At 39.4% G+C, this 26,465-nt stretch overlaps 1 protein-coding gene across 1 annotated transcript in view; it reads right to left on the bottom strand.

The window, feature by feature from the left end:
* The window catches only part of NAA25 (N-alpha-acetyltransferase 25, NatB auxiliary subunit), a 108,199-nt gene that overhangs the window by 29,885 nt on the left and 51,849 nt on the right, over positions 1-26,465 (bottom strand). The window contains exons 17-22 of the mRNA XM_053701702.1: positions 22,209-22,334; positions 4,782-5,025; positions 3,212-3,335; positions 2,557-2,622; positions 2,373-2,470; positions 717-824 (exon numbers count right to left, since the gene is read on the bottom strand). Coding sequence (XP_053557677.1) covers positions 717-824; positions 2,373-2,470; positions 2,557-2,622; positions 3,212-3,335; positions 4,782-5,025; positions 22,209-22,334 — 766 coding nt within the window. The remainder of the gene's footprint in view (positions 1-716; positions 825-2,372; positions 2,471-2,556; positions 2,623-3,211; positions 3,336-4,781; positions 5,026-22,208; positions 22,335-26,465) is intronic.

Genomic DNA, 26,465 nt, shown 5'->3' with positions numbered 1-26,465 from the left:
ACTGCAAAAAAAATATATAAAAATTAATCAAAAAAATATTTTATAAAAAAAAAAAAGAAAAAAAAAAGAAAGAAAAAAAAAAGTCTTATATTTTCATACTGGCAGATTGTATGCCAATACCCAAGATAGGGGTTACCAGTGAGGGGTGGGGGAGGGAAAAGAGATGTTTGGGAGGGATCAGATAGGGATCAGGGAGTGGGAAGGGTCAGGTGAGAGGCTAATCTCTACACTAAAGCTAAAATTAACCACTTCACTGCCCGGAATAGTAGAAGTGTGGTGTGCAGCTGCAATTAGCAGCCTTCTAATTGCCAAAAAGCAATGGCAAAGCCATATATGTTTGCTATTTCTGAACAAAGGGGATTCCAGAGAAACGTTTACAAACATTTGTGCCATGTTTGCACAAGCAGTATGTAAATAATTTCTGTGAGAAAACCAAAGTTTGTGAAAAAGTACCCATTTTTTTTTTTTATTTGATTGCATTTGGCGGTGAAATGGTGGCATGGAATATACCAAAACAAGCCTAGATCAATACCTTGGGTTGTTCTACTTAAAAAATATAGATATAGTTTTGATAAGTAAATAAAAACAACAAGGCTCTATTTCTCTTTAAATGGAGTGATAGCAAAAATGCTAAAAATTCTCTGGTATGTTGGGCAAGTTTTTATCTGAAAGTCCCGGTAGTGAAGGGGTTAATTGGCTCAATTCTCTATACTCACCAAAGTACCACTGTCCTTTTTCTTCTTTTTCTTCTTTTGTAGATTTGATTTGAGCGGCCTCAAGACACTAGCACAATAACTCGACACCCACAGCAAAACAGAGACTGTCTGAGGAGAAGGGGGGAAAAAACAACACACATTTGCACAGGGAGAATATTCTAGCATTGTTTTTTAAAATTAATGTTTACAGTCTATTGGATAATGTTTTAATGATCCCATTGGAATGTTGTGCACCTAAACCTACTTGAACTTGTAAATATTTAGCATTTTCTTAATATACTAAGCACTAAGCCTGAATTTCTGAGTATGAGCAAAGAAAACAAATACTAATCGGGTACATTCAAATGTATGTAGCGTGCATCTATATTGTTTTTTTTTTTTTTAAACGTGTATTTAAGTATGCTCCTTGCACCAGCATTTTAAACACAACACTTGCTCAGAGAGCCTAAGTTGCTTTTATCATCTGGTAATGACTCAATTTGTTAATTGCTCACATGATACAAGCCTCACTGGTGTTCTGAGCAGTTGCAGTATTTAAAATGCTGGTGCACTGACAATATCTAGCTATGCTTCACATGCACGTGCAGAGAAAAATGCTCACACTAAAACAGTGATAACTTTTACCAGAAGCCTTTTTGCCAATACATATATATTACAAATGTGTTTCTATTCAAAGATGTAATTCATCTATGTGCATTTAAATTTTGACTGGAATGTCCCTTTAAATCATGTATATGAAAGAGCAACAGTAATATTATAGGCTGTTTGACTTAAATGAAAAAACAACAGTTAGTGTATTACTGCGTACAGCTAATTCCTATGACTGCTGCTCACTAGCTGAAAGGGACAACGCACACCAAAGAATTAGGTTTATTCAGCATAAAGCTTTTCAATTTGAAGCTTTTAGAGAATTTGCTTTTTGGTCTCTCTAGTAGGGAGGGTGGGACGAGCACAATTTTTACACAACAGGTGATGAAAGTTGCTCTACTACATTATACTCGATAAATAAGAATACATAGATTACAATTTCACTAATATACATTACATAGATAAACATGAAGCAGACTGAACAGACTGGGCACTAGAAACGAGTACTCACAACGAATAAATTGCAGCTCAGAGTACCAGGGTTTTTTTGCTTTTAAATACATATTTCACCTGCTTGGATCAATTGTCACAATAGCTTCAAAAATATAACTCTTACAATAAGAATGAAAGAAACCAGTGTTATTTTAAATTATCTGGAAAATTTACCAAGGCTTATTGGAAACCCGTTTTGAGGATTCCCTTTACTAACCTAAATTCATTATATAGGTTATATAGGTTTTTGTTTGCAAGGTTTGTTCCCTGCTGCCGTTAGGTAAAGCACACTCTTCCTAAACTGAGTCAAGAAGTAACAATCTTGTTCTTTTATTTTAACAAAAGGAAATATTTTCCACAACAATTAAAAAACATAGGGCGATTTCAATCAATCATATAATTTTAAAAAGGCAGATTTGTGTGACACTAACATTTTAATGGATCGGTAACAATACACATTCATAAACATATAATAATAATAATAATATCTTAAAATTATGGATGTAAGAGTGAATAGTATTGGTAATATTTGTGACAATACTAATTAAGGGGGACCCCTATATATTACAAACTGACCTCAATGAAGAACACCAAGTTCTCTATTATATGTGGGAATGTTCTGCAGTGTCCACCTTGAACATCCATTAGGTCCCCTTTACACTGATTGAAAAGATCTAGGAGGAAATGAAAATAACCACTGAAACATCTAAAAAATGCAGACAGCTTTGTTTTTCCAAATCCGTGTGTACTTAGAACGTACCTCTTAACTGTTCAACAGAGGAATTTAATCTGTTCCCTATTTTTTCTTGCACATCACAGGTATCATCTGAGATAAAAAATAAAATACTACATTAAACATGGTTTCTGATAAGATGCATATAAGCTAAAGGGTAACTGTGCTATAACAATTTATTTCTTTCCCTAATGTGTTCCCAGAAATACATTTTCCCTGCTGGATTGCATTATGTTGTTTACAAACAGATACTTTGCCTTTATTTTGTTATTTGAAATAACCATTTTGCCTATGGAGAAAAAAACATCTGTACTAAAAAATGTAATACTACAGTACTATATATAAACTTTGATATGTCTGTATTGCTGTTTTCCTGAAAGGATATGACCTCTTCCATTCACATTTGTGTATTTTTCAAATTTACTTACTTTAAAACCACAGAACAAATGACAAAAGTAATTACAATTAAAAAAAAAAAGTGTCAGCACTGGCTCGATTCTTGATAAAAGAAAACAGGAAGGGGTTTAAATGTTAAAACTGCATATTTTAAAGAAATAATTCTAGTGTTAATGATAGTTGACAAAGTGTCCAGGGGAAGTCTTATACAATGGTGACATTAACAGACATTGTTTGCTATCTTCCTGTAACTGGAAAATAATAATAAAGAATGCAGATGATTTACCTATTCCATTTGTATCCAATTCATAGATGTCGTTCACAAGCTGAAAAGCTCCTTTCTGACACTGACAGGTTCCACTTCTCAAGAATCCTTTGAGTCGAGATGCTGGAGGACCAAGGAAAGGATACTGGGAAGGTAGAATATACAAGGTGACTTCAAGGACAACTTACCATAACACCACAATGTATCTTAGGTTTGTCTAATAGTGTAGTATCATTACAACCTACTCCTACAATTGGCATGACCTATAAGTGCATTACACACACAAAGCTTTGCCTATAATTACAGCAAGTTCACTCTAGGTGCAAGAGGATCAACGTCATTGTCTATTAGATGCCAAAGCAGCAAGAACTGTACTCTTTTTAGATGCATATGTAAGTAATGCGGCGTTTGCTAGAAGGGCCAAGATTAATTACATTGAAAAGTTTAAATTGACTTATTGTAGTTACCATTATACTATTTTAATAGGTTTTCTATTCTAATTATAAAAAAAAGCAATTTAAGTGGATGTTTTCTTCTACTGCTATACCCTTTAAATGATCTCTTCCATTCAAACTTTTAAAAGTTAACATTGTTTTTGTTTAAAGTACCTGACTCCTATTTTTGTATAATTTAAAAGTAGGTTACTTGGAAATAGCAACCTTTAGAGGGCCAAGCTAGCATTTAGTAAGCAGGTAAGATACAACCAGTAGCTGTAACGCTCAAGCAACTGAATCACACAACACTACTGGAACGCTTGTTGCCTAAAGTGGAGATAAAATGGTATAGTATAATGAATGGTAGCTTAGGCAGAGACTATATATAGAAAAGAAAAAGAAGATACACAAATATTCTTCCTCTTGTTACTATTGCTGATTTGGTCTTTTTACGCTTTCATTTTAAATTACGGGTTTCATTATTATAGTAAAAATGTGCAGGAGAAGAACAGGTTTAGTATAAGCACAGGAACACAACTGCAGAGAATGAAATCATTTTTACAGCGTAACAGAAAATACAATGACGATAAAGAACTTTAACACCAGAAACAGTCTATCGACCCTTACAAGGGAGAGTGTGTCAAAGAGGCCTCACATTGGCCAAAGAAAATGAGAGCAAGGCAGCATAGCAATCCTAAGGGTTAAAGTCACAAAATAACCTTGTGGTCACAAAGAAACCAGAACTTTGTAGTGTCAGTAGACCATAATGACAGAAGTAAATCTTCAGCTGTACAAAACATAAAACTTGCCTGGGGCACAGCAGCAGTGTATGCTACTATTATTAAAATGGTTAGAGAAAGAATTCTGCAGCAGGAATGTGAATGATACATGCAGGACAGAGGAGTAAGTTTCTGGAAGTAATTTATCCCTAGTTGTATGAGGCTATAAACCCAACAGTGAACAAAATATGATAAAGAGAATATGATAAATAAATGTGCATATATCTTTTTCCACATAAAAAAAGGACACAGATAGAAAACACATATAGACATATAACATACACAGCTTTAAATTCATGACAACCTATGAGCACATGACAGTAGCTTTGTGTGGTGTAAAACGTTACTTTTTTTTATTTCTCTAAAAGGTAACCATACCCTGATTTGTTTTTCAATAAACAGCTTGCCAGAATCCATATTCTCTTCAAACTGGCGCATCAAGACCCGGACAGAGTCTATCCTTGATGAAACTCCATTCTCCGCTCTCTTCTCAGAATTCTTTAGCTGAGCCGTGTGGCCAAGAGTGGTCAGTCCACTAATCAGTCTTAGAGTTAGAGATCGGATATGCAACCAGATGCGTTCTTCCTCAAGAGAAAGCAGACGATGGTCTTCTGAAATGTTCCTGCAAGAGTGAGGAGCTGCCAATGAATACATAAGGTATATTGGCCCTTGGTATAGGAGTTTATCAGTAAACACAGAAGCAAAGTAACATGAATCTATTTATATTGATATAGTAATAAGTTTGTTAAATACATGTTGGTCTTTGTAGAGTCTCCTAGAAGTAAATAGGTGTATGCTAAACCGAAGTGACAAGCTAGCAACACAAACAGAATCAGTTCTGACACTGAACAAAAAGAAGTTTGAAAGGCAAAACAACCTGACAGTCAGAGGTACAAATATGAAAACAAAATGTATGCTTACCTGATAAAGTCTTTTCTTTCCTGGCATGGAGAGTCCACAAATCCATTCAATTACTGTTAGGTAGAGCTTAACTGTCCTCCCATTACCCATACTCCTCAAGTGATTCAGCCGAGGGAATAAAGGAAAAGTAGGAGAACCAGACATATATAGATGTCTAAAGTTTAGAATAAAAATTAAAAGTCACCAAAAAAATAAATAGGGCGGGTCGTGGACTCTCCATGCCAGGAAAGAAAATAATTTATCAGGTAGCATACATTTTGTTTTCTTTCCAATGGCATGGAGTGTCCACAAATCCATTCAATTACTGTTGGGAAACCAATGCCCATGACAGAGAAGACACATAATGGACAGGGAGGGAGAACTAAAAGGCATGTGGACCTAAACTGAAGGCACCACAGCTCGAGGGACCTTTCTCCCAAAAGAAGCCTCAGCTGAGGCAAAAACATAAAACTTAAATTTAGAAAATGTAAAGAGGACCAAGTAGCCGCCTTATAGATTTGTTCCATTAATGCTTCATTCTTAAAAGTCCAAGAAGAAGACACAGCACGGGTAGAGTGAGCCGTAATCTTCTCAGGAGATTGCTGACCAGCTTCCTCATAAGCCAAACGAATAACACTCCTCAACCAAAAGGAAAGAGTGGCTGCAGTGGCTTTTTGACCCTTGCGTTTACCAGAGTACACTACGAACAAAGCAGGAGACGGTCTAAAATTCTTAGTAGCCTAAAAGGTAGTTGTGTAACAACCGTTCCTTCTGAGAAGATGGATTAGGACAAAAGGAACTATGATCTCCTGATTGATATTGCAATCAGAGACAACCTTAGGAAGAAATACCAATTCGATATTTAGAACATCTTTATCTGCATGAAATGGCCAACAAACACAAAAAACTTTCCAAGATAAAAGTTTTATATCAACAGATTGCATAGGCTCAAATGGCGCCTGTTGCAGCACACAAAGAACTAGAGGAGGAGCAACAGATTTAAACACAGGCCTGATTCTGACCAGGGCCTGAACAAAATAGATTGAACATCTGGAAAAATTAGATAACTTCTTGTGAAGTAAAACCGAAAGGGCAGAGATCTGTCCCTTTAAGGAACTAGCCGACAAACCCTTCTCCAAACGCTCTTGGAAAAACAACAGAATATGAGGAATTCTCACTTTGTGCCAAGGAAATCCTAGATATTCGCACCAGGAGAGATATGAACATCCTTATAATATAGAAACGAGCCTTGAAGTAGAAGGTCTGCCCTCAGAGGTAACCTCCACGGAGGAGAGCATGACATCTTCACCAGATCCGCAAATCAAGTCCTGCGAGGCCAAGCTACAGCAATTAGGATCGCAGAGGCCCACTTCAGTTTGATGCGTGCTATGACCCTGGAAGAAGAGCAAATGGAGGATATATTATACTGAACACCTACAGAACCGCTAACGCGTCCACCAGTACAGACTGAGGATCCCTCAATCTGGATCCGAATGTGGACAACTTGGAATTTAGGCGAGAGGCCCTGAGGCCTGTTTCTGAAAAGCCCCCCCTTAGGGAAATCTTAGAAGAATTAATTTGGATGAAGAACCCACTCCCCTGGGTGGAACTTCTGTCTGTTCAGATAAACCGCTTCCAAATATCTATTTCCGGAATATGAATATCCAAAAAGAGACAATTGAGGGCCTCTGCTCACTGAAGGATGCAAAGAACTTTCTTCATAGCCAGGGAACTCCTTGTTCATTCCTGATGGTTGATATAAACCATAGAAATGATGTTGTCCGATTGAAATCTGATAACCGGAGAGAACTCAAATAAAACTACTCTATCAGGACATTGAAAATAGAAAATTTATCGGAATTGATTCCAACAGCAACTAGGATCCCTGAGCTCTCAAGGAACACCAAACTGCACCCCAGTGTGAGAGGCTGGCATCCATAGTCTCAAAAAGCACATACCCCTGACAACTACCAAGAGAGAGATTATCTCGTGTTGTTGTTCATGGCGATTCAAATAGAAAAATCTAAACATACATAGAAAAAAAAAAAAAAAAAAAAAAATCAGATGGAATCGAGCAAAAGGAATAACGTCAATGGTCTAAGTCACAAGCTAGTCTATAACAGACATGGTAAATTGAGGACACTAAAAGAAAAAGTACTGAAGGATATTGAACACAGAAGAATAATCATAGAGAGTGTTAAAAACAGCAACATCTAACACATTGATTTAGGCAGGATGTCTGTAATACAGTAGAGAACAGGAATGGATGTATTGAGGATTCCATAGAGGAATAAATGATATTGAATAGAGCCAAGCAGTAGAGAATGATAATCAACTAAGTTATCAGCCGCAATATCATAAATAAGAGTACAAGATAAAAATTTCCAGCTTATAGGAGAAATCTTCAAAAGGAAAAACACCCATTGAATATACAATATATTAGCATAAAAATAAAGCTATAAGGGTTTTAAAAATCACCCACATAAAATGTATTCCTCATAAAAAAGATGCATGCAGCAAAAAGTATTAGCTGAAAATCCTCTCAGAAAGAGAGAGATTAGAAAACTGTCTACCTGTACATGAATGTAAAAAATGTAATCAAACACAAAGCTGTATTTTACATAGAATAAATATAAGCTGCAACAAATCAAAAACTGAAAGAGAGAGAGATCAAGATATACCATCCATGCGCATAAATAATATAAGCATGAAAACAACATATTGGGTTCTAAAGAGACACCTATATAAATATTGAAATAAATATTAGCTGAAAATCTGCTCACTAAGAGGGAGATCTCAAAATTGAGCCCCTATACATAATATATGTAAGGAGAATCAGACATATAAAATGTATTTTACAGAGAGAAAAAGAAATATGCTGCAACATCCTTAGATGAAAATCTCCTCACTTGAAAAGATTAAGTATAGAGCAAGATATTAAAAAATTTATTATCAAAAAAAGAAAAATATGTATCTTACAAATACATGTTGCATCATCATTAAATGAAAAAACTCCTCCTATGAGGAAGATTGAATTATTGCAATCATCATATACATAAATATATAAGAATGAATAAATCATATTAGTGTCCAAAGAATCACCAATTATAAATATTAATTATACATAAAAACAAAAGATGCTGTAAATCTCTTTACTATGAGAGAGATTGTAATATTGCATCCCTATACAAGAAATATATAAGAATGAAATTAAATCATATTAGTGACCAGAAAATCACTAAGAAAAAAACAAAAATGTATGCTTACCTGATAAATGTTTGTTTCTTGACACAGCGAGTCCACGGATCATCAGTTATTACTGTTGGGAATATCACTCCTGGCCAGCAGGAGGCAGCAAAGCTGTTAAATATCACCTTCCTTCCCACAAACCCCAGTCATTCGATCGAAGGAAAAGGAGAGAAAGGAAGCAACACAAGGTGCAGGGGTGCCTGAGGTTTGTAAAAAATCAACGTCTGAAAAATACAGGGGGGGGGCGTGGACTCACTGTGTCAAGAAAGAAATACATTTATCAGGTAAGCATAAATTTGGTTTTCTATCTAATGACAGGGTGAGTCCACGGATCATCAGTAATTACTGCTGGGAATTAATACCCAAGCTAGAGGACACAGATGATAAACTGAAGTCACCACTGCTTGAAGAACCTTTCTCCAAAAAGCAGCCTCAGCCGAGGTTAAAGTATCAAATTAAATTTTTTTTAAAAAGTGTGTAGAGAGGACCAAGTTGCAGCCTTGCAAATCTGTTCCACAGAAGCTTCATTTTTGAAAGCCCAGGAAGAAGAAACAGCCCTTGTGGAATGAGCCGTGATTTCCTCAGGAGGCTGCTGTCCAGCAGTTTCATAGGCCAAGCGAATTATACTCTTCAGCCAGAAAGAAAGAAGTAGCCGTAGCTTTCTGACCCTTGCGTTTCCCAGGGATAACGACAAACAAAGCAGAAGACTGGCGAAAATCCCTAGACGCCTGCAAATAGAATTTCAACGTACCACATCTAGGTTGTGCAGCAAACGCTCCTTGAGGAGAAGGATTAGTACACAACGAAGGAACAAAGAAGGAACAACGATTTCCCGATTAATATTCCTATCCAAAACCACTTTAGGAAGGAAACCTAACTTCGTACGCAGAACCACCTTATCAGAATGAAAGATAAGATAAGGGGAATCACACTGCAACGATGAGAGTTCCAAAACTCTCAGAGCAGAAGAAATGTCAACAAGAAACTAAACTTTCCAAGATAACAACTTAAAATCTAAGGAATGCATAGGCTCAAACGTAGCCTGCTGAAGAACTTTTAGAACAAGGTTAAGACTCCAGGTAGGAGTAACAGGTTTAAACACAGGCCTGATTCTGACCAAGGCCTGACAAAAGGATTGCACATCTGGCACATCTGCCAAACGGTTATGCAACAAAATAGACAAAGCAGATAATTGACCCCTCAAAGTACTTGCTGAAAAACCTCTCCAGACCGTCCTGAAGAAGAAAGACAGAATCCTGACTCTACTCCACGAGAACCCCTTGGCCTCACACCAGTACAGATATTTTATGGTAAATCCTTCAAGTCACAGGCTTACAAGCCTGGCTCAAGATCTCAATGACCAAGTCCGAAAACCCACGCTTAGGTAAAATTAAGCATTAAATCTCCACGAAGTCAGCTTCAGAGAAACAAAATTTGCATGAAGGAAGGGCCCAACGCCCTCTCCTGCTTGATAAGAGCAATGACCCGTGAAAGGAGAGCGAACGGAGGAAACAAGTATGCTAGACTGAAATTCCACGGCACCGCCAGCACATCTATCAGGACTGCATGTAGATCCCTTGACCTCGAACTGTACCTCGGGAGCTTGGCATTCTGCCAAGAAGCCATGAGATCTAGCTTCGGCTGCCCCCATTTGAGGATCAAACTGGAAAACACCTCCGGATGGAGTTCCCACTCCCCTGTGTGAAAGGTCTGTCTGCTCAGAAAATCTGCTTCCCAATTGTCCACTCCTGGAATGTGGATCGCAGATAGACAGCAGTTATGGGTCTCCACCCACTGAATAATTTTGGCTACCTCTTTCATGGCCAAGGAACTCAGAGTTCCTCCCTGATGGTGGACGTAAGCCACTGAAGTTATGTTGTCCGTCTTGAACCTGATAAACCGGGCTGAAGCTGAGGCCAGGCCAGTAGAGCATTGAAGATTGCCCTCAGCTCTAGGATGTTTATGGGGAGAACTGACTCCTCCCGAGTCCATAGACCCTGAGCCTTTAACAAGCCACAGACTGCTCCCCATCCCAGCAGGCTGGCATCCATGGTCACAATCACCAAAGTAGGTCTGCAGAAGCAGGTTCCTTGGGAGAGATGTTCCTGTGACAACCCCCACGGAAGAGATTTTCTTGTTGCATGATCCATTTCTATTTGCGGAGACAGATCTGCATAGTCCCTGTTCCATTGCCTGAGCATGCATGACTGCAGAGGTCTGAGATGGAACCGAGCAAAAGGAATGATGTCCATGGCAGCTACCATCAGACCAATTACCTCCATACATTGAGCCACTGACGGCCGAGGAGAGGACTGAAGGGAAAGGCAAGAGTCGAAGATCCTTGTTTTTCTGACCTCTGTTAGAAATATTTTCATCGATACGGAGTCTATTATGGTCCCCAAGAACACTACCCTTGTAGCTGGGACCAAGAAACTTTTTCCTAAATTCACCTTCCATCAGTGGGAGCGAAGAAGAGACAATATCTCCATATGAGAGTTTGCCTGTTGAAAAGAAGGTTGTCCAGATATGGCGCCACTGCAATGCCCCGAGACCGGAGCACAGCCAACAGAGCCCCCAGGACCTTTGAGAAAAGTGTGGGAGCTGTGCCAGGGCCAAATGGAAGAGCCACAAATTGGAAGTGCTTGTCTAGAAAAGCGAACCTCAGTAACTTGTGATGATCCCTGTGGATGGGAACATGAAGGTACGCATCCTTTAGGTCTATGGTTGTCATGAACTGACCCTCTTGAACCAAGGGAAGAATGGAACGAATAGTTTCCATCTTGAAGGACGGTACTCTGAGAAACTTGTTTAGACTTTTGAGGTCTAAAATTGGTCTGAAAGATCCATCTTTCTTGGGAACCACGAACAGATTGGAGTAGAATCCCAGACCCTGTTCCTGCATTGGAACTGGAACTATCACTCCCAGGGCAGAAAGATCCCGAGGAACCTGCCCCTGGGAGGCCTTGAACTCTAGTTTGTACCCCCTGGGGCACGATATCTACCGCCCAGGGATCCGGAATATCCCAAACCCAGGCTTGAGCAAAGTGAGAAAGTCTGCCCCCTACAAGATCCGCTCCCGAATTGGGGGCAGGCCCTTCATTCATTTGCAGGCTTCTTAGATTACTTCCCCTTGTTCCAAGACTGATTGGGCTTCCAGGAAGACTTGGACTGTTCCTGTTTGGAAGAGGGGGGGGGAGGTTTACCTCTAAAGTTTAGAAAGGAACGAAAATTACTCTTACACGCTGTTAATTTCTCTTATCCTGTGGGAGGAAATGTCCTTTTCCTCCTGTAATATCAGAAATTATTTCAGCCAAGCTCAGTCCAAACAAGGTCTTACCCTTAAAGGGGATCGCCAAAAGTTCTGACTTAGATGAAACATCCGCAGACCAGGATTTCAAACATAAACCAGATATTTTTGCTCCCAACTTAATGACTTGTAAGGAAGCATCCGTGATAAAGGAATTGGTCAACTTAAGAGCCTTAATCCTATCTTGGATCTCCTCAAGAGGAGTATCTGTCTGAATAGAATCAGACAAAGCATCAAACCAGTAGGCTGCCGTGCGGGTGACAGTGGCAATGCACACCGCAGGCTGCCATTGTAGACCCTGGTGAACATACATTTTCTTTAACAATGCCTCCAACTTCTCATCAATAGGATCCTTAAAGGAACAGCTATTCTCTATGGGAATAGTGGTTCTCTTAGCCAAAGTGGAAATTGCCCCTTCCACCTTGGGGACCATTTGCCAAGACTCCTTAAAAGAATCATCTATTGAAAACATTTTCTTGAAAATTGGAGATGGAGAAAAGGGAATTCCAGGCCTCTCCCACTACCGTGCAATAATCTCTGTAGCACGGTCTGGTACAGGGAAAACCTCCAACGTGGAGGGAATATCAAAGTACTTGTTTAGTTTACTAGACTTCTTAGGATTGACTACGACAGTCGTATCAGAATTGTCCAAGGTAACTAAAACCTCCTTAAGCAACAGGCGGAGGTGTTCCAGCTTAAACCTGAAGGTTACAAGTTCAACATCAGAAGCAAGAATTATACTGTCAGAATCTGAGATTTCACCCTCAGACGCCACCGAAGTGTTTTCCTCCTCAGATTTTTGAGCAAGGGAAACTTGGCTAGCCACAACCTGATCAGAAACCTTACTCGCTGATTTCTTAAACGTCCTGTTTGGGAAAAGCAGACAGCACCTCAGATACCACAGAAGATACCGGAGTAGCAATGTCTTGCAAAGAAAATCCTATTGGATTATGAGAGGAAATGCAGGGCACTGCATGTGTTGAAAAAGATTGGGACGCTTAGGGGGACAGATGCGGCATATCTGGTACAGGAGACCCCTGAACAGCATCCGCCTTATCTAATAGTGGCTCATGTTCAAAAAGTCTCTCTCTATATAAACCCAAAGTTCTCTCAATACAAGAAGAGCAAAATGGTACTGTTGGTTCCACCTGGGAATCAAAACATAACTTGCATGCAACAATCTGCAAAGCCTCTTACTCCATCTTGTAACAAAAACAAAAACCCCAAAGGATAAAAATAAAAAGCTTTTATTTTAACATAAAAGTTAAACTGGACACAAATTGTTACTGTGCCTTTAAATATTTAATTCAAGAAAGTAGCCGATATACTGCAAATTTCACAGGCAACCCTCTACACCTCAGCAACTTTACTGAGGTGCCTACCTGTCCTGCTGCCTGGAAATAATTTCTCCACTCAACGGTAGCTTTACTGATGAACCAACTGAACTCGACGATAGCGGAGCAGCCGACAACTACGCCACAACCCGGAACTGACAGCATTGAAACTTTCTCCTAAGAGAGAAAGGAAAGCGCGTCGAACAACTGCCTCCTCTGGAAGGACCCATCCCTATTCTAATCTGGGGCCGTCCCGGCAGTCGGAAGAAAAGTTCCGATGCACAATTCCACTGAAACGTTCTCCCCTAATAAAAATTCTGTATCTCAAAACATTACACACATCACACACAAAAGTCCTACCCGGATCACAACCGGAGCTAAGGACACAAACTGAGCCACCAAAAGTCGTAACACCAAGTCCCATAGTGCCTGCAAACTGCCATTATTAACCCTTAATAGGATTACAATAAAATGTCCCCTTTATTTTTAAAATGGAGCTAGCTGCTCAAGTGCCAGAATTTTTCTTATCCTGAAAGAAAAAATTAAACATGGCACTTACCTGAAAATCAGTCTGTCCGGCAGCAGGACAGCTCATCTGGTTTGAGAGGTTGATTCTCCTCACATGGACCTGTTTAAAAGGAAAGAACCGAGTTAACTTACTCAGGCTTTCAGATTAGGGCAGCAAAGATGATTGAGAAAGCGCAGTGAGGATTGTACCTCACAAGTTCCCAATTGCTTAAAAGCAAACCACTGCCCTAATGAAGAGACGTGGACCAGAGTAGACCCCAAAAAGATCAGAGCAAAACTTCTCTGCTTTTAAAAACAGAATTTATGCTTACCTGATAAATTACTTTCTCCAACGGTGTGTCCGGTCCACGGCGTCATCCTTACTTGTGGGATATTATCCTCCCCAACAGGAAATGGCAAAGAGTCCCAGCAAAGCTGGTCACATGATCCCTCCTAGGCTCCGCCCACCCCAGTCATTCGACCGACGGACAGGAGGAAATATATATAGGAGAAACCATATGATACCGTGGTGACTGTAGTTAGAGAAAATAATTCATCAGACCTGATTAAAAAACCAGGGCGGGCCGTGGACCGGACACACCGTTGGAGAAAGTAATTTATCAGGTAAGCATAAATTCTGTTTTCTCCAACATTGGTGTGTCCGGTCCACGGAGTCATCCTTACTTGTGGGAACCAATACCAAAGCTTTAGGACACGGATGAAGGGAGGGAGCAAATCAGGTCACCTAAACGGAAGGCACCACAGCTTGCTAAACCTTTCTCCCAAAAATAGCCTCCGAAGAAGCAAAAGTATCAAATTTGTAAAATTTGGCAAAAGTGTGCAGTGAAGACCAAGTCGCTGCCTTACATATCTGGTCAACAGAAGCCTCGTTCTTGAAGGCCCATGTGGAAGCCACAGCCCTAGTGGAGTGAGCTGTGATTCTTTCAGGAGGCTGCCGTCCGGCAGTCTCATAAGCCAAACGGATAATGCTTTTAAGCCAAAAGGAAAGAGAGGTAGAAGTCGCTTTTTGACCTCTCCTTTTACCAGAACAAACAACAAACAAGGAAGATGTTTGTCTGAAAGCTTTAGTAGCCTCTAAATAGAACTTTAGAGCACGGACAACGTCCAAATTGTGTAACAAACGTTCCTTCTTTGAAACTGGATTCGGACACAAAGAAGGTACAACTATCTCCTGGTTAATATTTTTGTTAGAAACAACTTTAGGAAGAAAACCAGGCTTAGTACGCAAAAACCACCTTATCTGCATGGAACTCCAGATAAGGAGGAGAACACTGCAGAGCAGATAACTCTGAAACTCTTCTAGCAGAAGAAATTGCGACCAAAAACAAAACTTTCCAAGATAGTAACTTAATATCTACGGAATGTAAGGATTCAAACGGAACCCCTTGAAGAACTGAAAGAACTAGATTTAGACTCCAGGGAGGAGTCAAAGGTCTGTAAACAGGCTTGATCCTAACCAGAGCCTGAACAAATGCTTGAACATCTGGCACAGCTGCCAGTCTTTTGTGTAGTAAGACAGATAAAGCAGAGATCTGTCCCTTTAGAGAACTTGCAGATAAACCTTTCTCCAAACCTTCTTGAAGAAAGGAGAGAATCTTAGGAATTTTTATCTTATTCCATGGGAATCCTTTGGATTCACACCAACAGATATATTTTTTCCATATTTTATGGTAAATTTTACTAGTTACAGGTTTTCTGGCCTGAACCAGAGTATCTATCACCGAATCTGAAAACCCACGCTTTGATAGAATCAAGCGTTCAATCTCCAAGCCGTCAGTTGGAGGGAGACCAGATTTGGGTGTTCGAATGGACCTTGAACAAGAAGGTCCTGTCTCAAAGGTAGCTTCCATGGTGGAGCCGATGACATATTCACCAGGTCTGCATACCAAGTCCTGCGTGGCCATGCAGGAGCTATCAAGATCACCGAGGCCCTCTCCTGATTGATCCTGGCTACCAGCCTGGGAATGAGAGGAAACGGTGGGAATACGTAAGCTAGGTTGAAAGTCCAAGGTGCTACTAGTGCATCTACTAGAGTCGCCTTGGGATCCCTGGATCTGGACCCGTAGCAAGGAACCTTGAAGTTCTGACGAGACGCCATCAGATCCATGTCTGGAATGCCCCGTAATTGAGTTATTTGGGCAAAGATTTCCGGATGGAGTTCCCACTCCCCCGGATGGAATGTCTGACGACTCAGAAAATCCGCTTCCCAATTTTCCACTCCTGGGATGTGGATCGCAGACAAGTGGCAGGAGTGATCCTCCGCCCATTGAATTATTTTGGTCACTTCTTTCATCGCCAGGGAACTCTTTGTTCCCCCTTGATGATTGATATAAGCAACAGTCGTCATGTTGTCTGATTGGAACCTTATGAATTTGGCCTTTGCTAGTTGAGGCCAAGCTCTGAGAGCATTGAATATCGCTCTCAGTTCCAGAATGTTTATCGGGAGAAGAGACTCTTCCCGAGACCATAGACCCTGAGCTTTCAGGGATTCCCAGACCGCACCCCAGCCCACTAGACTGGCGTCGGTCGTGACAATGACCCACTCTGGCCTGCGGAAGCTCATTCCCTGGGACAGATGGTCCAGGGTCAGCCACCAACGGAGTGAATCTCTGGTCTTTTGATCTACTTGAATCATTGGAGACAAGTCTGTATAATCCCCATTCCACTGTTTGAGCATGCACAGTTGTAATGGTCTTAGATGAATTCGTGCAAAAGGAACTATGTCCATTGTTGCAACCATCAATCCTATTACTTCCATGCACTGCGCTATGGAAGGACGAGGAACAGAATGAAGTACTTGACAAGAGCTTAGAAGTTTTGATTTTCTGACCTCTGTCAGAAAAATCCTCATTTCTAAGGAATCTATTATTGTTCCCAAGAAGGGAACTCTTGTTGACGGGGACAGAGAACTCTTTTCTTTGTTCACCTTCCATCCGTGAGATGTGAGAAAGGCTAGAACGATGTCCGTATGAGCCTTTGCCTTTGACAGGGACGACGCTTGTATTAGAATGTCATCCAAGTAAGGTACTACTGCAATGCCCCTTGGTCTTAGAACCGCTAGAAGGGACCCTAGCACCTTTGTGAAAATCCTTGGAGCAGTGGCTAATCCGAATGGAAGAGCCACAAACTGGTAATGTTTGTCCAGAAAAGCGAACCTTAGGAACTGATGATGTTCCTTGTGGATAGGGATATGTAGGTACGCATCCTTTAGATCCACGGTAGTCATAAATTGACCTTCCTGGATGGTGGGTAGAATCGTTCGAATAGTTTCCATTTTGACCGATGGTACCCTGAGAAATTTGTTTAGGATCTTCAAATCAAGAATTGTTCTGAACGTTCCCTCTTTTTTGGGAACTACGAACAGATTGGAATAAAATCCCATTCCTTGTTCCTTTATTGGAACTGGGTGTATCACTCCCATCTTTAACAGGTCTTCTACACAATGTAAGAATGCCTGTCTCTTTATTTGGTTTGAGGATAAGTGAGACTTGTGGAACCTTCCCCTTGGGGGTAGTTGCTTGAATTCCAGGAGATAACCTTGAGAAACTATTTCTAGCGCCCAAGGATCCTGAACATCTCTTGCCCAAGCCTGAGCAAAGAGAGAGAGTCTGCCCCCCACCAGATCCGGTCCCGGATCGGGGGCTACTCCTTCATGCTGTTTTGTTAGCAGTGGCAGGCTTCTTGGCCTGCTTACCCTTGTTCCAGCCTTGCATTGGTTTCCAGGCTGGTTTGGGTTGTGAGGCATTACCCTCTTGCTTAGAGGATGCAGAATTAGAGGCTGGTCCATTTCTGCGAAAGGGACGAAAATTAGGCTTATTTTTAGCCTTAAAAGACCTATCCTGTGGAAGGGCGTGGCCCTTTCCCCCAGTGATGTCTGAAATAATCTCTTTCAAATCAGGTCCAAATAAAGTTTTACCTTTGAAAGGAATGTTAAGCAATTTTGTCTTGGATGACACATCCGCTGACCAAGACTTTAGCCAAAGCGCTCTGCGCGCCACGATAGCAAACCCTGAATTTTTCGCAGCTAATTTTTCTAATTGCAAAGCGGCATCTAAAATAAAAGAGTTAGCCAATTTAAGTGCGTGAACTCTGTCCATAACCTCCTCATATGGAGTTTCTCTACTGAGCGACTTTTCTAGTTCCTCGAACCAGAACCACGCTGCCGTAGTGACAGGAACAATGCATGAAATTGGTTGTAGAAGGTAGCCTTGCTGTACAAAAATCTTTTTAAGCAAACCCTCCAATTTTTTATCCATAGGATCTTTGAAAGCACAACTATCTTCGATAGGAATAGTAGTGCGTTTGTTTAGAGTAGAAACTGCCCCCTCGACCTTGGGGACTGTCTGCCATAAGTCCTTTCTGGGGTCGACCATAGGAAATAATTTCTTAAATATAGGGGGAGGAACAAAAAGGTATGCCGGGCTTTCCCCACTCTTTATTTACTATGTCCGCCACCCGCTTGGGTATAGGAAAAGCGTCGGGGGGCACCGGAACCTCTAGGAACCTGTCCATCTTGCATAATTTCTCTGGAATGACCAAATTGTCACAATCATCCAGAGTAGATAATACCTCCTTAAGCAGTGCGTGGAGATGTTCTAATTTAAATTTAAATGTCACAACATCAGGTTCAGCTTGATGAGAAATTTTTCCTGAATCTGAAATTTCTCCCTCAGACAAAACCTCCCTCATGGCCCCTTCAGATTGGTGTGAGGGTATGACAGAACAATTATCATCAGCGTCCTCTTGCTCTTCAGTGTTTAAAACAGAGCAATTGCGCTTTCTCTGATAAGTAGGCATTTTGGATAAAAGATTTGCTATGGAGTTATCCATTACAGCCGTTAATTGTTGCATGGTAATAAGTATTGGCGCACTAGATGTACTAGGGGCCTCCTGCATGGGCAAAACTGGTGTAGACACAGTAGGAGATGATGTAGTATCATGTTTACTCCCCTCATTTGAGGAATCATCTTGGGCAATATCATTATTTGTGGCAGTACTGTCCTTACTTTATTTGGACGCTATGGCACAATTATCACAAATTTAAATGGGGAGACACATTGGCTTTCATACATATAGAACATAGCTTATCTGAAGGTACAGACATGTTAAACAGGCTTAAACTTATCAACAAAGCACAAAAAACGTTTTAAAATAAAACCGTTACTGTCACTTTAAATTTCAAACAGAAAACACTTTATTACTGAATATGTGAAAAAGTATGAAGGAATTGTTCAAAAATTACCAAATTTTCACCACAGTGTCTTAAAGCCTTAAAAGTATTGCACACCAAATTTCAGAGCTTTAACCCTTAAAATAACCGGAGCCGTTTTTCAATTTAACCCCTATACAGTCCCAGATACAGTCTTTGCTAAGACCCAACCAAGCCCTGAGGGGAATACGATACCAAATGACGCCTTCTAAAAGCTTTTTCAGAGATTCTTAGATCCTCACACATGCATCTGCATGCCCTGCTCTCAAAAAACAACTGCGCATTAATGGCGCGAAAATGAGGCTCAGTCTATGACCAGAAAGGCCCCCTGACTGAAAAAGGTGTCCAATACAGTGCCTGCCGTTTTATAAACGTTCCCCAAGATTATAAATGTCAATTGTTAGCCTAAATTTGAATAATATGCACAAATAAAGCAATCGATTTAGCCCATAAAAATGTCTACCAGTTTTTTTTAGCCCATAATAAGCCCTTTATTCTGTTTGTTTTTGACTAAGAAAATGGCTTACCGGTCCCCATGAGGGGAAATGACAGCCTTCCAGCATTACACAGTCTTGTTAGAAATTTGGCTAGTCATACCTTAAGCAGAAAAGTCTGCTAACTGTTTCCCCCAACTGAAGTTACTTCATCTCAACAGTCCTATGTGGAAACAGCAATCGATTTTAGTTACTGTCTGCTAAAATCATCTTCCTCTTACAAACAGAAATCTTCATCCTTTTCTGTTTCAGAGTAAATAGTACATACCAGCACTATTTTAAAATAACAAACACTTGATAGAAGAATAAAAACTACATTTAAACACCAAAAAACTCTTAACCATCTCCGTGGAGATGTTGCCTGTGCAACGGCAAAGAGAATGACTGGGGTGGGCGGAGCCTAGGAGGGATCATGTGACCAGCTTTGCTGGGACTCTTTGCCATTTCCTGTTGGGGAGGAGAATATCCCACAAGTAAGGATGACGCCGTGGACCGGACACACCAATGTTGGAGAAATAATAAAAATTTGATTGTAGAACTTATCAGACACCGAAAACTTTACCACCTCCTTGCAACGCAGGCAAAGTGAATGACTGGGGTTTGTGGGAAGGGAGGTGATATTTAGCAGCTTTGCTGTGGTGCTCTTTGCCTCCTCCTGCTGGCCAGGAGTGATATTCCCAACAGTAATTACTGATGATCCGTGGACTCTGTCATTAGAAAGAAATATGTATTTCACTTTATACAATAGGTGCTACAATAAGCAAAGTTGTAAATCTCCTCACTATAAGAGATTTAATATAGCACACATATTCATAAAACATATACAAATAAAATTAATCATCTTAGTGGTCAAAGAAACACTAAGATAAATATGAATTTTACATAATATAAATAGATACTGCAACAGAGTTGTGAATCTCCTCAATATGAAAGAGAATGTAAAATTTCACATATATACATAAAAAATTAATCATATTAGTGTTCAGAGAATCACTAAGATAAATATGAATTTTACATACTACACATAGATGTTGCAAATATCAGAATTGTAAATCTGCTCAATATGAGAAAGATTGTAATATTGCCCACATATACATAAAAAAAAATATTTGAGTATGAAAATAATCGTGTCTTAAAAATCACTAAGAAAAATATGTATTTTACATAATACAAACAGATTGCTGTAACAGACAGAGCTGAAATCTCCTCACTATGAGAGAGATTGTAATATTGCCCACATATACATAAAATATGCAAAAATTATTTATATCATACAAAAAAATGCAGAAACAGTGAACACTATGTTGTGAAATATTAGCATGAACATATATCAATATATTTTATATCCCAAAGAGGAATTAAAACCCTACATCAAATAAAGAATTTACATGAGCATGAAAATTAATATCCTAAGACATCATTTATATACCAGATGTATAATACATTTAACTGTCAGTAGATGGCAGCAAACATCAAGGAGTCCCATAAGGAATGTGTATAAAAATGTCCTTTTTATTTTTCATGCTATTGTTTTAAAGTTACCCTGAAATAAACATTGACAGGGACGCTAGGACATCGCACCAGAGTTAAAATAAGGACCCCCATGGTACAAGCAAAAGGAGGGTGCCAACCACTGCCTTTGGCGGGAAGCGCAGTTTTTAGATGTGCAACACCACAGATGTAGTTAAAAATGTAAAAAAAAAAAAAATTGCTATCGCCACATAAACAAAATATGATAAAAAAAAACTACTACCCAGCCCACGGTATCCTCCTGTTATCTAATTTAAACTAAGAAGCCGCTGCAGAATAGGGATACGTACAGGCATAGGAAAACGATCAGGGCCACATAGAGAGATTAATCCTCCAGGATTAATATGTGCATTGTGCCTCAAATTCAAAGTGGAGCTCCAGGCTGCTCTAAAATAAAATGATATCCCAAGGAGAGGATATTACTAACGACAGTTAACCACTTTTATGAGGGCAATGCAGGTGTCTGTTGGACATGGAGGTGCTAGTTCGTCACCTATAACAGTCCCTCTCTCCCTGAGTTGTTACTCGCAAGGGAAAGGATTTAGTACGTAAAAAAGGACTTGCCCTACAGGGTCCTGCTCTGGAGCAGTCACAGCACTTCCAGGTCTGACAGCTTCATCCAAACTTCTGACAGGGACCTGAGTTAGAAAGGAAAGCAGTGTAAGCTTAACACTGGTTGCCAGTTGAGGATGTTCGCAAAGATTGCTAGAGTGAGGACAGAGACGTTCCCTGCAACATCTAGCAACTAACAATACTCTTACTAAGAGGTTTACATAGACACGGCATTAACCCCAGTCCTATCTTGAAAGGGAAACTACCCCTTAAAGGCCTCACATTTTCTTCAGGGCACCATCTTCACTTCCTCCTAGTTACAGAGGCAAAGAATGACTGGGGGAGTATGGGTAATGGGAGGACAGTTAAGCTCTGGCTGTGGTGTTCTTTGCCTCTTCCTGGTGGCCAGGCGGTGAATTTCCCAACAGTAATTGAACGGATGCGTGGACTCTCCATGCCATTGGAAAGAAATTGAGAAAATGTTACTGTACAATGATGCCCTGTAGCGACAGTTGAAAAGAAATGTCTACTAATTAGCACTAAGTAAACCACTTTAGCATGCACTTGGTATTGTAGATAGGTGTGTCATCAACAGATTCTATTATAAAACTGCAGTCATATAATATATATCTATATATCTGGGGGGGAAAAAACAGTTGGCGTTTGCTGGGAACGAGAAAGGATCTTGATGTTCACATTCACCTGTCCTTTGGATCCCAATTAAAGAGGACAGTGAGGTCCCGATTATCACGTAAGTCTTTCCATGGAATGTCATCCTCCTCTGGCCTCAGGCTCATGGATTTTACACTTTCTTCTAGACTAGTGGAGCTTTTCAAAAAGAAGGAAAAAAATGTAATGAAATCAATATGAAATAGGATGCCTTTGTTAGCAGTTGTTTTAAAACTCAAGAAATTCTCTTAGAATTCCCTAGAAGTACAAGTATTTGAAAAGGGTTTAGTAAATGTTCTGAAGCAACCATGTAATTTTTTGATAAGCTGTTCCATTCCCTTAGAGATCCCACCACCCCAAAAAATATACATACTTTTAATATTAAATTGAAAAAAATAGGCAATTCTCTTTCAAATGATCCTGGGTAATTTGTGGCACTTTAAGGGACCTTGTAATTAGAAGACATATGTGTTGTCAATACACCAAAATATATATAGTTTTGCAGTTGAGGTTATCAGCTAACCTCTGCTGAGGCCAATTAGGGACAGATATGTTGCAGGGTTAATCTTCTGAAATTTGTACTATGTACTTCTAGTCTTTAGAATTGGAAAGCACACAATTGTTGGGTTAAAAGGGATAGTAAACAACAAAAATATTATTGTTTAAAAAGATAGATAATCCCTTTATTTACCATTCCCCAATTTTCCATAACCAAACACTAAAGAATAAAATCCTCAATTTCAAAAGTAAGAGCCACAAAAAAGTATTTTATAGCCAGTTAGCACATCTAGGCAAGAATCCCCGCTTGCTTTTTACCCAGAAGTATTCTGTATAAATTGTTACCCATACACCTGAGAACTCTGGGTAACGAGCTACACAATACCTCATGCTTTTTTCTTCTAGTGCTGTGTTTAATCACAGCAATCTGGATTTTAAATTTCACGCTTTTCTCTACACCATAACTTAAATAATTATTTCTTTTGCACTAAAAATAAGCTTCACTTAGCAACAAACCAAATCTATCTTTGCTAATGAGAGCTAATGAGCACTAGAAGGCGTTCCAGAAGTGTTTTTTATTTTGCTGTACCCACCCCATAAGGGGATTGCTGTAATTAAACACAGTACCGTAGAATATGTAACACATTTGCATATTCTACCCAGAGCTCTCTGGTACATTGGTAACAATGGATATTAGGGTCTGTGCATTTAGAGGTTTCAGATGCCACTGAATGTGAAATGCGGCAGACACTTGTGACTTAACTCCTTTTGGAGTTGAATTTCTGCTTGATAAAGTGCAACACACCAAGATCTGGATTTGCACAGATCTTAGTGTGTTGTACTTCCACAAGAATCTGGCTCAGAAAAGAGTTGAAAGCCGCGAGCGGCTGCCTTCTTCCACATTCAGAGGCATCCGAAATCTCCGAATACACATGCCTGTACAATGCAATGGCTATACAATAAGTTCTGAGAGCTTAAAGTGATGGTAAATCCGTATACGTATTACAATAATGTAAATGCCTATTTAATTTATGTTTATCTTAACACTATAAAATAAATTTGAGCGTTAAACAAAAACAAAAAAGCACACGCTAGGATTTACCATCACTCAAAAAAAAAAAAAAGTAAAAAAAAAAAAAAAAAAAAAGTTGGTGATAAACTCACTAAGTCTGTGCCATTGCAGCTCGCAAAATTCAGAGCCTCCGGCCAACCACACAGCGCTTTCCTCTTAATGAGGTGACGTTTCCACCTCTAAAAAAATAGCCGTGCGTGTCATCTGACAGTGTTCTGAATGCTAGTATAGCTATTGGTTTAGAGGTGGAAATGTCACCTTATTTAAAGAAGAGCACTGTGTTGTGGTGGCCGGAGGCTCTGAAATTAGCAAGCTGCCTCGGCATAGACTGGGTGAGTTTAGCACCCTTTTTTTACTAAATGATTAATTTAACTACAGTTTATTGTTAGTGATGGTAAATCCTAGCGTTTTTTTAAACGTTCAGATTTACCATCACTAAGAAAATAACTGATTTCATTTCCATTTTTTGTAACCATTTTATAAATATTAAGATAAACATTATAAATAACATAATAGGCATTTACAATATTGTAATACGTATACATAAACTTGGCAAGAATTCTTAATTGCAGACAATATTAAAACATCAGAATTTCCAATTACAGACAGATAAAAAATGCAAAATTCATTGCCAAATTTTAGTAAGCTAAACATGTTACTTCTTCAACAGGACAATTCATATTACTGTAGGACTATGGAGCAAACAGAGTTTGAATGGACAAAGGAAGTTGACAAAAAAAAATGATTTAGATGAGACACATTCATAGGCCACTTGTTTTCTTTCATGTAATTAGCAAGAGTCCATGAGCTAGTGACGTATGGGATATACATTCCTACCAGGAGGGGCAAAGTTTCCCAAACCTCAAAATGCCTATAAATACACCCCTCACCACACCCACAAATCAGTTTTACAAACTTTGCCTCCCATGGAGGTGGTGAAGTAAGTTTGTGCTAGATTCTTCGTTGATATGCGCTTTGCAGCAGGCTGGAGCCCGGTTTTCCTCTCAGTGTGCAATGAATGTCAGAGGGATGTGAAGAGAGTATTGCCTATTTGAATTCAATGATCTCCTTCTACGGGGTCTATTTCATAGGTTCTCTGTTATTGGTCGTAGAGATTCATCTCTTACCTCCCTTTTCAGATCGACGATATACTCTTGTATATACCATTACCTCTACTGATTCTTGTTTCAGTACTGGTTTGGCTTTCTACTACATGTAGATGAGTGTCCTGGGGTAAGTAAGTCTTATTTTTGTGACACTCTAAGCTATGGTTGGGCACTTTTATATAAAGTTCTAAATATATGTGTTTAAACATTTATTTGCCTTGATTCAGGATGTTCAATAATCCTTATTTCAGACAGTCAGTTTCATTATTTGGGATAATGCATATGAATAATCAATTTTTCTTACCTTAAAATTTGACTTTTTTCCCTGTGGGCTGTTAGGCTCGCGGGGGCTGAAAATGTTTCTTTTTATTGCATCATTTTTGGCGCTGACTTTTTTGGCGCAAAAATTTTCTTTGTCATTTCCGGCGTCATACTTGTTGCCGGAAGTTGCGTCATTTTTTTGACGTTTTTGCTCCAAAAATGTCGGCGTCACCGGATGTGGCGTCATTTTTGGCGCTTAAAGCATTTAGGCGCCAAATAATGTGGGTGTCTTTTTTTGGCGCTAAAAAATATGGGCGTCATTATTGTCTCCACATTATTTAAGTCTCATTGTTTATTTGCTTCTGGTTGCTAGAAGCTTGTTCATTGGCATTTTTTCCCATTCCTGAAACTGTCATTTAAGGAATTTGATCAATTTTGCTTTATATGTTGTTTTTTCTATTACATATTGCAAGATGTCTCAGATTGACCCTGAATCAGAAGATATGTCTGGAAAATTGCTGCCTGGTGCTGGATCTACCAAAGTTAAGTGTATTTGCTGTAAACTTGTGGTATCTGTTCCTCCAGCTGTTGTTTGTAATGAATGTCATGACAAACTTGTTAATGCAGATAATATTTCCTTTAGTAATGTTCCATTACTTGTTGCTGTTCCATCAACATCTAATATTCAGGGTGTTCCTGTTAACATAAGAGATTTTGTTTCTAAATCTATTAAGAAGGCTATGTCTGTTATTCCTCCTTCCAGTAAACGTAAAGGTCTTTTAAAACTTCTCATTTTTCAGATGAATTTTTAAATGAACATCATCATTCTGATTCTGCTTCTGATAATGATTTTTCTGGTTCAGAGGATTCTGTTTCAGAGGTTGATACTGATAAATCTTCATATTTATTTAAAATGGAATTTATTCGTTCTTTACTTAAAGAAGTCTTAATTGCATTAGAAATAGAGGAATCTGGTCCTCTTGATACTAAATCTAAACGTTTGAATACGGTTTTTAAACCTCCTGTAGTTATTCCGGAGGTTTTTCCCGTCCCTGATGCTATTTCTGAAGTAATTTCCAGGGAATGGAATAATTTGGGTAATCCATTTACTCCTTCTAAACGGTTTAAGCAATTATATCCTGTGCCATCTGACAGATTAGAGTTTTGGGACAAAATCCCTAAGGTTGATGGGGCTATCTCTACTCTTGCTAAACGTACTACTATTCCTACGGCAGATAGTACTTCCTTTAAGGATCCTTTAGATAGGAAAATTGAATCCTTTCTAAGAAAAGCTTACTTATGTTCAGGTAATCTTCTTAGACCTGCTATATCTTTGGCGGATGTTGCTGCAGC

The sequence above is a fragment of the Bombina bombina genome, chromosome 2 (assembly GCF_027579735.1).
Source record: "Bombina bombina isolate aBomBom1 chromosome 2, aBomBom1.pri, whole genome shotgun sequence".
NCBI classification, from domain to species: domain Eukaryota; kingdom Metazoa; phylum Chordata; class Amphibia; order Anura; family Bombinatoridae; genus Bombina; species Bombina bombina.
The sequence above is the reverse complement of the archived record's forward strand: the minus strand, read 5'-3'. Positions and strand labels throughout refer to the sequence as shown.